The sequence below is a fragment of the Elephantulus edwardii genome, unplaced genomic scaffold (assembly GCF_000299155.1).
Source record: "Elephantulus edwardii isolate Elephantulus edwardi_28Jun2011 unplaced genomic scaffold, EleEdw1.0 scaffold00105, whole genome shotgun sequence".
Taxonomy (NCBI): Eukaryota; Metazoa; Chordata; class Mammalia; order Macroscelidea; family Macroscelididae; genus Elephantulus; species Elephantulus edwardii.
Genome location: NW_006399855.1, coordinates 999263 through 1012939, shown reverse-complemented (window position 1 = coordinate 1012939; position 13677 = coordinate 999263). Strand labels below are relative to the sequence as shown.

The following is a 13677-nucleotide window of genomic DNA, read 5'->3' as shown; positions in this document are numbered from 1 at the left end:
TATTCAAAGTGGGTGACCCTGGAGGACATTATGCTGAGTGAAATATCTCAGTCACAAAGGGACAAATACTGCATGGTGCCACTGTTGTAGAATGGGTCTGACATCAGGGTGGGGGTATGACAGAAAAAAACTGGATAAATTATGTATATTGTATTGAAACAAATGAGGGAAATTACAGATTAGAAGTGATATATGATTGAGTATTATGGTTAGCATAGGAATCCAGAATTAAGGTTGCATAGAGAAGTGTACTTGGGGGTGGGGGGTGGGGAGGAAGGGACGTGGTAATTGTATACTAATGAAGGAATTTTTTTTTTGTTTTTTGTTTTTTTCTTTTTCTCTTCGGAGGGGGAAGTGAGCTGGTGGGGAGGGGTGGGCAGGAAGAAAAGTGCGGCAATGAATGAAATGGAAATCCAAAACCTCTGTAAACGTCTAGTAAAATTAATAATAATAATAAAAAATTCCATTTTGTTCCAGAATGCAGACAATCCTACTTCTCAAGCCTTACCTTGCTGTAGCTTCCTTCTGGTACCTGATTATACTTACCTATATAAATGTCTCCCCAATTAAAACAAGCTCGGAAGCAGGAGTGGCATCTACTTCCATAATAGCTTGCCTCTGGAAACCCTATGAACCTGGAAAAAGGACTTTCGTTCATGGGGTCGCTATGAGTCGCCTGGGACTTGATGGCACCTAACAACAACAACAACAACGTACAAATGTCTACCTCAATCCAGGTGATGTATGTGCACTGCCTCTGTTTGGGAGTTGTAATCTATTTTCACCTGAACTTTCCCTGAGGGCAAAGCAATTTGGCAGGTTTATTTGTGTCTGACCTCTTGCAATCACTATCAGTATAAACAGTCCAAGGCTGATTCCTACGAGGTCACATTCCTCCACTCTCCAATGTTTTTACCAATTCTAACAGTTGTCCCTCTTAAGATACCTTGCCTACTTCTCAGCCTTTGTCAGCTGCTTCTGGGGAGAAAGACCTCGTCTCATGCACTTTATAGCCTCGGAAAGCCTGCTAGAGGGTGAGCTGAGTCAACTTGAAGTCAATCAGTGTAGTGTATACATAGGAGCTGTGGCAGGAGCTTTACGTGTTTGTTCCGTGTTTGGTGACTAGTAGAAAGGTTGAGATTCATATCTAGCAGTCACTACAATTAAAAGATGTGGAAACAATCCTCAGCAGTGGGAACTGACAATGGGTTGGGTTTACGGTATTTTTTTGTCTGTTTAGTGCATATGGGAATGTCAAGTCAGGAGCTGGCTTAAGGAAACTTAAATGAGAGGAGGCATAAAGTCCTGATCTCTATCTTGGCGAAGGTGGAGGAGCATAAGCAGTGGCTAAGACGGAATTCAGAGGCTACAATTAATCATAGACAATTATGTCATGTATTTAAAATAAAACCCAGAAAACCTAGAAAAGGTTACAAGATGGAAGCAAACAAAAAGGTCAGCAAGGTCATGCAAGTTCTCCTGGTGATTTATCCCGGGTCTCTGAGAAGCGCCAGACTCTGCTTTTCAGCAGGGAGCTGGGGCGCCACTGTAGCGGCCACATTAGCTCCGGACCCTGAGGCGCCCCCGCCAGGCAGCACTTGGGATCGCAGCCTCCCCTGATGGCCTGTCCAGGCAGCCCAGGAAAAAACGCACCAGCAAAGCAAACCGACATTTCTTGACACATTTCTTGAAACGTGGTTTGCGCCACCATGACCTCTTAGAAGACAGAGATCATGCAGCGTTTCAAGCCTCCCTGCAGGACTGAAACACTGCAAGGCGAGAAGGGTAACCTAGCCTAGCCTGCACCCACGCAACGTCAAGGTCCCGGCTGCCGGCGCAGCGGAGGCGGGGCGAGGTGCCTCGAGCCCACCCCCGCTGCATCGCTGGCGGTGACCATGGCAATGGAAAAGACATCCTGGGAGGCGTGGGCAGCCAACCGCTGAGCCCGGGCTTGGGGACGAGCCGTGACTGGGTGGCCGCGCAGGTCACGTGACGAGGGGCGGGGCTTGTGCAGGGCCGGCTGGAACGCGTCGGGAGCCGGCGCAGAGGCCCAAGCGACGGGACCCGAGAGAAGAAGGCAAGGCAGAGGCCGCAGTTACCCGCCGGCCCTCCCCAGCCGCCGCCATGGGGAGTAAGTATCATATGTGGAGCCTGGGTCGGCGATGTGTGTCAGAGAGCAAGGTTCTTGCTTGGGGCAGGAGTCTCGACTGTAGTGGTCGAGTTAGGGCCGGCGTCTTTGCGATGTTTCCCATCCTGTGGGACAGGGATGCGCGGGCCGCGGGGACCGCGGCACAGGGGGCGGGGCGGGGCCCTGCACCGCGGCTCCTGCGTTTTGGTGCGAGGCCCGGGCCATGCCGACCGAGGGGGAACGTGACCGTGGGCCCGGGGGATGTGCACGATAGGTAAGGAGCCGCAGAGGATGACGCGACGAGCTCGTGGATTTGCTGCCGGGGAGTTTGGGAACCCGGCTAAAGCTGGACCAGTTTGAATTCTTTAGGAGCTTGCTTAGAAAGCTTGTATTAAGTAATCACCTTTGCTAGTTGTGATGAATAAAGCCCTTTGAGTCGTTTTATTTTAAAGAAAAAAAAGAATTGATGCAGGAAATACATGTTAGAATAAGAAAGGCGTACATTTGGTAGTATAGATATTTTTTAAATTTTTTTCATTTCAGTTATTCTGTAGTGTTTATTGAAAAGTTAATGCGTGTGTAAGGTTGTATAAGATCTACGATTAGAACCTTGTATTATAGGAATCTTTTGAGTCCCTTCCCCCCAAAAAACACCACTCACATAGCTGTTCAGATGCTTGCTGGATGGATGAATGGACTCAAGCAGTGTGCCAGCTATGGGACATTTGAGATAAGTTAGAAAGGAATTAGAGGAGACCCTGACCTTGAATTTTTAGAATAATTGGTGAAATTCTGCAGCGCAAGAATAGGTAAGTGGCAGGCAGAGAAGCATTGCTTGAACATAAGTACCCCAGCACAGGTGTTTACGAAAGCCCAGAAGTGGGGGGCGGCTCTGATAGAGGTGGGAAAGGAAAGGGATTCTGGGAAATAACCTGCGGTGAGCATTTGTGTTTGCACTTGCCAGACTTTGTAGTTCAGAGGTACAGATTTGCATTCCAAATAGCCGTGAGAATTGCTGACTTCTATTTGATATCCATGACTGCTGTCGTAGAGGTTTTCAAGTTAAGCATTTGACTGCTAACCAAAAGGTCAGTTGTTTGACCTTACCTGCTTCTTGGGAGAAAGATGTGGCAGTCAGCTTTGAAAATTTATAGCATTTCAAACCTTATGGGACAGCTCTACTCTTTTCTGTAAGGGTTATGAGTCTAAATTGACTTGATGGCAATGATTATGATTTCTTAAAAAGGTTGATTTATATATATGTATATGAAACCAGGCTGCTTCTTGAAGGCAAGGATTCTGAAACTTCATCTGACATACTTTGGACATGTTTATAAGGAGGGACCTGTCCTTGAAGAGGGAGGTCATGCTTGGGAGGGTGGAGGGACAGCGCAGGAGGGGAAGGCCCTCTATGAGGTGGATCGATTCAGTGCCTGGGTGAAAGGGGTTAAGGTGTGTCAGAGACAGTAAGATTGGCACAGGATAGAGAAGGGTTTAGAGCTGTTGTACATAGGGTTTCAGTGAGTCACAGGCAATTCGAAGGCATATAACTACGAGTGCATACGCACACACACAGAGTGAACTGTATTTATATAATGGAGCTCTGGTGACTTGTTATGTATGGCTGAGTTGCCTGCAACTCATAGTGATCGTTTGTACAATATAGCTCTGAACACTGCCCTGTTCTGAGCCAGTCTCACAGACACACCCCCCATTGCCTCAGTTACTGTTATCCATTCATCTCATCTGGATCTTCCTCTCCTGTGCAGTCCTTCCACACTTCTGATTATGATGTCCTTCACCAAAGACCAGTCCCTCCTGGACACATGTAGGAGGGAATTATTACAATGTTAGCCCAAAGGTATGTGGTTCAGATCCACCAGCTACTACTCTATGAGAAAAAGATGAACAGTCTCCTCTCATTATTTGCTGCCTTTGAAAACCCCCTGGAAGGTCAGCTATGAGTTACTTCCAACTGGACAGTACACAACAACAAAATATATATATAAAAGAGGATATATAAAAAGAATACATGGAAGAATAAGTGAGGTTTCAATCTCTTGTACATGGGATTGCTGTGATTTAGAGTTCAATCAGCAGCATCTAATAGCAACATAGTTAACTTCCAGCTAAATAGAATTGTAATTAATCAGCCAGTTTTAAAACAATGTCAGGATACCTGCAGTGGAAGATGATCATAGCTAAGAGCTGGCATGGCTCCTTGTCTTTCTGTGTGTTACAGACTCCTGGCAAAGGACTGACACTTGAAGGGTTATCATTTTTATCCTCCACTTCTCTGCCAGAATGGCACTTAAATTATGCCAGAAGATAGTTACCTAATTTATTCCTAAATATATCTTTTATATATTCTTTTAAGAGGTGTTCAAGGAACCCTAGTGGTTAGTATGTTGACCAAAAAAGTCTGCATCTTGAATCCACCTTGAGAGCCTTGGAATCCCAATGAAGGATTGCTATGAGTTGCAACCAACTTGACAGCAGTGGGTTTGAGTTTAAGAACTGTCTGGAAAAACAGTATTTTCTAATGAAGTGTCATTCTTTCATCTGATTATCTTATATAAGCAAATTTTTTGGTATTAATAATCAAATAAATTGTGGCTTAAGGAAATGAAGACTACATGCTTTAGAAGGTTAAGTATAAAAGATGATTCTGTGATCTTTCTTTTAAACATGTTTTTAAATGTTTTGGGGTTGGTTTTTTTCTTTGATTAAGGAGTTTGTGCAGCTTAAGCCAGTTTTCTCTAGTGTCTTCCTCAGTGGAGAATGGCATTCTTGTTTAATCCTACTCTGATACCCTACTTTAAAAAAAAAAATTATGCTTTGTCTTATGGATCCAGTCCAGTCTAGTCCAGTTTGTCTCCAGTGGATTTTTGCAAGGAAGATGTCATAGTAAACATTTTCTCTTTTTTTTTTTATTTAATGATTCTCTTTGAATAGTTCTTTTATACAGGCTTATATTGGGTACAAGCATGGGGAAGCAAAGTAAAAAATGGATACTTCTTTTGCTTTTACTAACTAGCTCTCATTTCCTTTGGATTGTTTCTCATTTTAATTATTCATCTTCCATTACATATTTATTTGAAATGGAAAGTGTTATAATCAGCTAATTTTGAGTGTGAGGTGGTAAAAATGAGACCATTAGGAGTGAGCAATTAATTGATTTTTTTATATTTTAATTTAAAATATAATTGAAATTATATGTCTTTACAAAGACCTCTCTAATTAGATAATTTTTTTCTTTTTATTTAACAGTTAAATTTTTAGAAGTTATCAAACCTTTCTGTGCTGTTCTACCAGAAATTCAGAAACCTGAAAGGAAAGTAAGTGTACAATTTTAATAATATAGAAAATAATTAAATGGCCTGTCTTGTTAAAAAACAAGATTTATTTACCTAGGGTTTTTTGTTTATAATTTGGAAAATATTTTCTGCTCATCTTTATTTCAAGAGACACAAAAGTAATAGAACATTAATAATATGGAAAAAGTAGAGAATCACTGAAAGAGAGGAAGATCTTCAATTAGATAGATTTATGTGGTTACTAAACATTTGATTGGAGCATTTCAGAGATCCTGAAGATTCTGCAGGATAGGTCAAGGTTCACATGTGTTGTTCATAGGATTGTTATGAGTTGTAGTTGACACAATGGCACATAACAACAAAAAGTATAGACTTGTTTAAATCTAGATAGATTATCCCATGGTTTCAGAAATGAGTGTTGTTTGAGTTGTAACATTCCTAAAGCAATGTTTTTCATCTATATGTTTAAGATACAGTCTAAGCATTATAATTAATTACATTAACCATGGTAATTCATGCTGTAGAACATGTCTATGAATAAGAATCCTATGATTTGTTCCTTAAAAAAATTCTATCCAATAGAATCCAGAAGCACATAAAAAAAAATAAAAATTCACCAAGACCGAATGGGATTCCTATGGTTAAACATAAGAAAAACAATCAATGTAATTCACTATATTAACAAAGTAGATTACAAAAGCCATATGATCTTAGCAATTGATGCAGACAAGGCATTTAGTCCAAGACCCTTCCTGATAAGACACTCAGCAAAATTGGAATAGAAGAGAATTTCCTCAACATAGTGAAAAGTATATATGCAAAACAAAGAGCCAACATACTTCTCAGTGCAGAAAGATTAAAAACATTTTCCTTGCAAACAGGGACCAGACAAGGATGCCCACTGTCATCACTTCTTTTCAATATTGTTTTTTCTTCCTTTTTTCAATATTGTATTGAAAATGCTTGCTAGGGCAGTGTGACAAGAGAAGGAAATAAAAGGCATCCAAATCAGCAAAGAGATGGTTACACTGTTGCTGTATGAAGATGTTATGATAGTGCACACAGAAAACCCCAAAGATCAACAATAAAACCTGTTAGAGCTAATAGGCCAGTTTAGTAGAGTGGCAGGATATAAGGTCAATATTAAAAAATCAATAGGATTCCTCTACCATAACAAAGAGAACTCAAGAGAAGGAAATCAAGAAAGCAATACCATTTACAATAGCCAACCACAAATTGAGATACTTGGGAGTGAACCTAACTTGAGACACAAAAGACCTATACAAAGAATACTACAGAGGATTTCTGGAAGACACAATAAAAGACCTAAAGAAATGGAAAAATGTTCATGGGTAGGAAGACTTAATATGGTGAAAATGACAATCCTACCAAAAAGCAATATACATGTTCAGTGCAATCCCAATGCAGATACCAAATTAATTTTTCAAGGAGATTGAAAGGGAAATTATCAGATTTATTTGGAGAGGCAAGAGACCCCAAATAAGCAAAACACTTTGAGAAACAAAAATGAGTTTGGAGACATAGCACACTCCCTCACCTCCAAACCTATTACACAGCAGTAGTAACCAAAACAGCATGGTACTGGTACAATGACAGGCACATAGACCAATGGAACAGAATTGAGAACCCAGAAATAGACCCAGCTATCTATGGTCAACTGATACTCAACAAGGAAATCCAAGCTATCAAATGGAGAAATGACAACCTCTTCAACAAATGGTGCTTGCAAAACTGGACTTCCACCTGCAGAAAGCTGAAACAGGATCCACATCTCACACCATACACAAAAATCAACTCAAAGTGTATCAGAGAACTGAGAGTAAAGCCTAAAACCTTAACATTCATAAGAGACAAACTGGGATCAAGCTTAGAAGCACTAGTCCAAGGTATAAAGATACAACCAGATATGTACAATCTGAAGAGGATAAAAATTGACACATGGGACCTTCTAAAGATCAAATCCCTGTGCACATCAAAAACTTTCCCAACAGGCTGAAAAGAAAACCTGCTGACAGGGAATAAACATTTGGTAATACCAGTTCAGACAGGAGTCTTATAAAAAAAGTTTACAGAATACTCTTGAGCCTCCACAAGAAAAAGACTGATAACCCAGTTACAAAATGGGCAAAGACATAGAATTTTCACAGAGGAAGATATTCGAATGGCAAACGAACATATGAACAAATGCTCCAAATCACTGGCAATAAGAGAGATGCAAATCAAAACCACAATTAGGTACCATCTCACTCCACTAACAGTGGTAAAGTTTAACAGGGCAGCAAGTAATAAATGTTGGCGAGTATGTGGCAAGAAAGGAACTCTTTTTTTTTTTAATTGGGAAAAACATATTGGGGGTACAGGGAGGTGAGGGTTGGGGGCAGAAGGGTGAGGATGGGCCAGGATGCAGTTGCAGAGCTGCACAGTTTGGTCGGTGGGGGGAGCAGGTCAAGGAAATGATGAGGATCCAGTGGGGACCAGATGCTACAGAGGAATGACAAGCATTTTCCAATGGTAATTAAACCAACCGTTTTATTGATTTGGGAACTGAATGCTGACTCTCTGGCTTCTTCATGCAGAACAGGGGTGTAGATGTAAAGGGGGGAAGGGAGGATGCTTTATCACCTTACTGGTGGTCTTGGGTTAAAGGAGAGAGGAACTCTTATACATTGTTGGTGGGATTTTAAAATGGTACAAACATTCTGAAAGGCAGTTTGACGCTTCTTCAAAAAGCTTGACATAGAAATTCCATATGACTCAGCTATTCCACTACTTGGAATATACTCTAAGAAAATGAGAACAGAGGCATACCGGAGATTTGTACACCAATGTTCATAACAGCATTATTCACCATTGTAAGAACATGGAAACAGCCCAAATGTCCCAATAGCAAATAAGCACGCCGGAGATTTGTACACCAATGTTCATAACAGCATTATTCACCATTGTAAGAACATGGAAACAGCCCAAATGTCCCAACAGCAAATAAGCACGCCGGAGCAATGAGTTTGTAAATTATTACCTAACTTGGGAGGGACTGGAGAGCATTATGCTGAGTTGAAGTAACTCAGTCCCACAAGGATAAATATTTTATATAACCTTTATTGTAGAATAAGTATAAGGATCCAAGAGGGGTGGGAGAGGTTGGAAGCAGAGGGATGTGGATGTGCAGGGGGAGGGGAAATTAATCATCTGGATGCACAATTTGATGGGGGGCCAGGGGTGAGAGAGATTGAATTTGTTTGAATTTGTATTTGAATTTTGTAAATAAACTAATTGCTGTTGTTGTTGTTATGTGCTGTCGAGTCGTTTGCGACTCATAGCGACCCTATGTACAACAGCCCTAAACCCTGCTCTATCCTGTGCCAGTCTCATTGCCCCTGACACACCCATCCCGATTACCCCAGTCACTGAATAAACTAATAGAAAATTTAAAAAAATCCTATGATTTGTAAACCTTAATTAAAAAAAATACAATCTATAATCCTTTATGAGCACTGATACTGGTGTCTTAGTTGTAAGGAGTTGTAAAGGCAAGCAGTTCAAATCCACCCATTGCTTCCTGGGAAGAAGAGGAATAGTCTTCAGCTGTGTGATTTACTGCCATTGAAAACGTTCTGGAGGGTCAGCTGTGAATCAGTTTTGACAAGTATAGCTCCAACAGAATGTGGAAATTACTGAACATTATCATTAACATCACATGCAAGTAAAATCTTGCCGAAGATTATTTAAAAAAATGAATGGAACAGTAGTATAGTGACAGAATTGTCAGAAATATAGGTTGAAATTACAAGAGGCATGGCATGAGGAATATCACTGCTGATGTCAGTTAGATCTTGTCTGGAAGCAAAAAATATTGGAAGGATGTTGGTTTGTGTTTTATTGACCCTGCAGAGGCATTTGTTTGTATGGATCATAACAAATCATGACTAACATTGAAAAAAATGGTAATCACAGAACACTTGTGTTCGTGTGAATTCTGTATATTGACCAAGAAGAGCTATTGTGCAAACAGGGCAAGGGAACACTGTATGATTTAAAAGAAAAAGGAATGCTACAGGGCTGTTGAGAATATGGCACGTGAATTGGAGGAAGACTCATCAACAACCTGCATTTTGCAGTTAATACAGCCTTACTTGCTGAAAGTGAGGACTTGAAACACTTGCTGCGGAAGATAAAAAAATTACAGCCTTCAATCTGGATTACATCTCTTCATCAAGAAGACAAAAATTCTTCACTACTGGGCCAGTAGGTAAAATTATGATACATGGAGTTTGTCAATGATTTAATCTTACTTGGGTTCAAATCAGCAGTAAGGAAATCAAAAGATGTATTGCATTGGGAAAGTCGGCTGTCAGGGACCTCTCTAGGGTGAAACAAGAGTCATTATGTCAGTTTAAAAATTAAAATGCAGCTGATCTAAGCTATCTTTGGTCTTGTCGATTACTTGTTTTGCATCTGAAAGTTGGACAGTGACTAAGGATGACGGAAGGATTGATGCCTTGAATTGTGATGTTGGTGAAGAGTGCAGTGCTGAATAGTGTATGGACTGCCAAAAGAACAACATAGATGTCTTAGAGGAGGTGAGGCCAGGATCTTCCTTAGAAGCAAGAATAGTGAAACTTCATCTCATGTACTTTGGGCATGTTGCTGTTAGGGGCCCATCCTTTGAAAGAACATCATGCTTTGAAAATGAAGGATCAGCACAGAAGATGAAGACCCTCTATGAAAGGGTACAGTGACTATGACAGTGGGCCTCAGTATAGCAGAGATGATGAAGATGGCTCTGGATAGGGAAGGGTTCAGATCTGTTGTAAGTAGTAGTCAACTTTGATGACACATAACTACAACTGATTTGAATAAATGAATTGCCTCTATGCAAGTATGTACTATTGCTTGATCTAATTAATGGAAAGAAAAATCATAGGAATGCATTCAGATGATACTTAGTTGTTGTTAAGTGCTGTCAAGTTGTAAATGACTCATAGCGACCCTATGAATGAAAGACCTGAACATTTGTATAACTTCCATTGTTTTTCCAAGTTCATAGGGTTTCCAGAGGCAAGTTATTTTGGAAGTGGATGCCACTTCTGCTTCCAAGCTTGTTTTAATCTAGAAGCTCCACCAAACACTGTCCACCATGGGTAACCATTATCACATTTGACACATCAATGTTGCAGTGTTCAGCATCACAGCAGCCATGCGTTACCTTTGTACAGCAAATGGACAGAGCAGCTATGTGACCTAGAAGAATGACCAAAAACAATTAAAACCAGGCCTGAGGGCCGCAGATTAAAATCACTCACCTTTGGCTTGGTAACATTACTTTCTGTCCACTAAGTCCACTGAGCTCTTTCTTTGTTGTTGTTAAGTGCTGTCGACATACTATAGTAGATCAATTAATTTTTCCATCATTGTTTACTTTTATAGTTAAGGTATTTAAATTCCAGAGGCATTATTAAATATGCCACTATGATTCATTCCAGACAATTATTTTCTGCAGTTTTTCTTTAATTTGTCTGCAAATATCAATAATAGAACTATAAAGAGATAGATAAAGCTTTTGTTAAACTTAATGTTTTATTTTAAAGTATATTTCTTGTTTATTGCTTTGTGATTATAGAAATAGTTTCATTTACATGTAAGGCATCTTTTAAAACAGGAGCTTTTTGTGCTTTATGAAATACCCACATAATATACAGTAAATACTTGGATGGATCTTATTAGTTGTATCCATTTCAGTTTCAGTTAGCATTGTACTGTAATGAATGAAGATTTAAATTACTTTTAGAAAAATTAAAATTATTTTGGAGAAGTTCTGTGGTTTTAGAGACTGTCAGATAGGATTATAGGGAGATTTAAGAATACATAATCGAAACACATGATGGCAGAATGTTGGTTATGATTTGGGTTTTGAGTTTTGTTTAATGCTTGCTGGGTTTTGGTTTAATCTTGACCTTTTCTTTGTGTTTATACAGATTCAGTTTAGAGAGAAGGTACTGTGGACTGCCATAACTCTCTTCATTTTCTTAGTATGTTGTCAGGTATGTAACCGTAATAGATAAATGCTGTATACTTGGCCTATGGTTTTGGCTGGTTATAATTTAAAAATTTATGTTTGTTAAAAATAAATATACCCAAATATTTCTAATATTAGTATTTTTATTTATTTTATTTTATTATTTTTGTGTAAGTGTACCGTCAAATCAGATCTGACTGGTACAGGAGGAGACTGCCCCTCCTTCCCCGGCAGAGCATCTGGTGGATTTGAACCGTACGCCTCTGGGATTGTAGTTGCAGCTCCTTGCCACTAGGCCACCAGAGCTCCCCTTAATATTAGTATTTTTAATCTGACTTAATTATATAAGGAACCAGTAGCAATGTGGGGACTGCCAAGTCTGACTTTTACCTGCTTCTTAAAGGGAAACTGTTCCCATCAGTAATATTCATAGTTACCAGACAAATAGCTCTATGGTCCGATATGCTCCTACACCTGTTTCTGTGAATGATTGGGTCCAGTGTTTGTTGCAAGTTGACTCACAGACTTGACTCACAGTTGTGGGGTTTATTACGGAAATAGATTAGGGAGTCGGGGAGGTAAAGAATATAACAAAATGCATATCCAGGTTTAGTCCAGCAGTCCTAAACCAGATTAACAGCAAGACATAATTCCTCAATTAGTTGAGAGAGCACCTCCGTCAACAATTGAAAGTCTAATTTTAGTTCAACAGCACAAGCACACCTCTGGTTTCCTCAGTCATCCAGCAAACTCTATTTTAAAGCAGTTAACAAGTCAGCTTTTTTCCTTCAGTCATTCAGCAAGCAAAACCTTTACCTTTGGCTCCCTCTCCAGGGTTCTTCTGGTTACACCTTGCCACAGTCTCTTCACAGCAGTGCCACAGTCTCTGCACTTTCTGGAATTCTCTTCACCCTCTCTCCACCACTCTTACAGTGCGGAAAGTGTTCTTTTATGGTCCCACAGCTGTTGATGATTTGCAAGATCATGTGTCTGCATTTAAGGTAGCTTGAGACCATGCTCCAAGTGGGGTCAAGGCAGTGAATAGAAAAGCCAATTTCCAAGGTTTCTGACACCACAGACTACCCTCTGGCTTGTCTAGTTGTTATCTCTTATTAATGAAAGGATCCACCTTCCTTTTACCGTAATTTGTATTCATCAAAGTCTGTAAAGTCACTGTTTGACTCATTATGTCTTAATCCTTCCATTTTAGATAGTATGTTTCTCATCCTATCAAGTAAATACTCTGAGGAAACAAGTTTGTGTTTTTTTTCTCTGAAGAATCTTCTGTTACAATTGTAACTGAGCATCCACATCTATAAATAAAAAATCAGTCCAGAGCAAATTCTCAGGTAGCAGTAATCAACACTAGCTCATAGAATGAAACATTTTCTCTTCTGGTTGGGTTCTGGTCAACACATCCCCAGCCATCTGTGGCAAGGTACAAATGTGTATCAGCCACAAACTGAGGAGTCCACACTTCTTCCTGTGTTTCATACTGGCTGGTGTCTTCACTCAGTCCTAGCCCCACATGGGCTATGTCAACACATCAGGAATCCTCAGGACTCCCTGACCCACAAACCAGCAACCTTTTTTCACTTATCCATTCATCATGCAAAGTGGATGGTGCTGAAGAAACATGTCCAAACTCAGCCTGTCTCTGCATTACTGAGTATCTCCCACTTCTACTCATCACGTGGACCCAGGTGGCCACCACAAGTTGGTGGCCACCACCAGCTTCCTTTAAGGTTAAGTCTTGGAAAGGAAGTTCTTCTCCCTTTCCCTCATCAAGTATACCCAGGTCATTCACTGTGAATTAAGCATACTCATCAGCTTCCTTTAACATCAAATCCTTGAGAGGGGGCTCTGATAGACATCAGCTTTACCTTGCCTTTGTTAATTGGCAGTCTCTCTTTGTCTACTTATCTTCTTTAAAACAAATAATAAAATTTTCTTCCCAAGCCCCAAATTTACAAAACCAAACCATATTTCTATTAGTCTGGAGTAATGTATCCTACTCCTGATGCCAATTGTACAAAGAACAGATGCAACATGGGAGCAGCTGAGTCTGATTTCTACCTATTGGTTATCTTGTTCTATATACTTATTTTGGTAAATAATAGCACTGAACATTTGTTTTTTAAATTTTCCATTAAAGGTTTATTTTTATTTTAATTCAGAAACTGCTGCTTATGTGG

At 40.0% G+C, this 13677-nt stretch overlaps 1 protein-coding gene across 2 annotated transcripts in view; it reads left to right on the top strand.

The window, feature by feature from the left end:
* The first annotated feature begins 2003 nt into the window (after positions 1–2003).
* SEC61A2 (Sec61 alpha 2 subunit (S. cerevisiae)) overlaps positions 2004–13677 on the top strand; it is a 41729-nt gene continuing 30055 nt past the window's right edge. The window contains exons 1-3 of one of the 2 annotated variants that reach the window (XM_006891839.1): positions 2004–2131; positions 5399–5466; positions 11442–11507. In XM_006891839.1, the coding sequence (XP_006891901.1) occupies positions 2125–2131; positions 5399–5466; positions 11442–11507 (141 nt within the window). In that variant the 5' untranslated portion in view covers positions 2004–2124. Of the gene's footprint in view, positions 2132–5398; positions 5467–11441; positions 11508–13677 lie in introns of those variants that run through there. The other variant, XM_006891840.1, reaches the window with a different exon arrangement.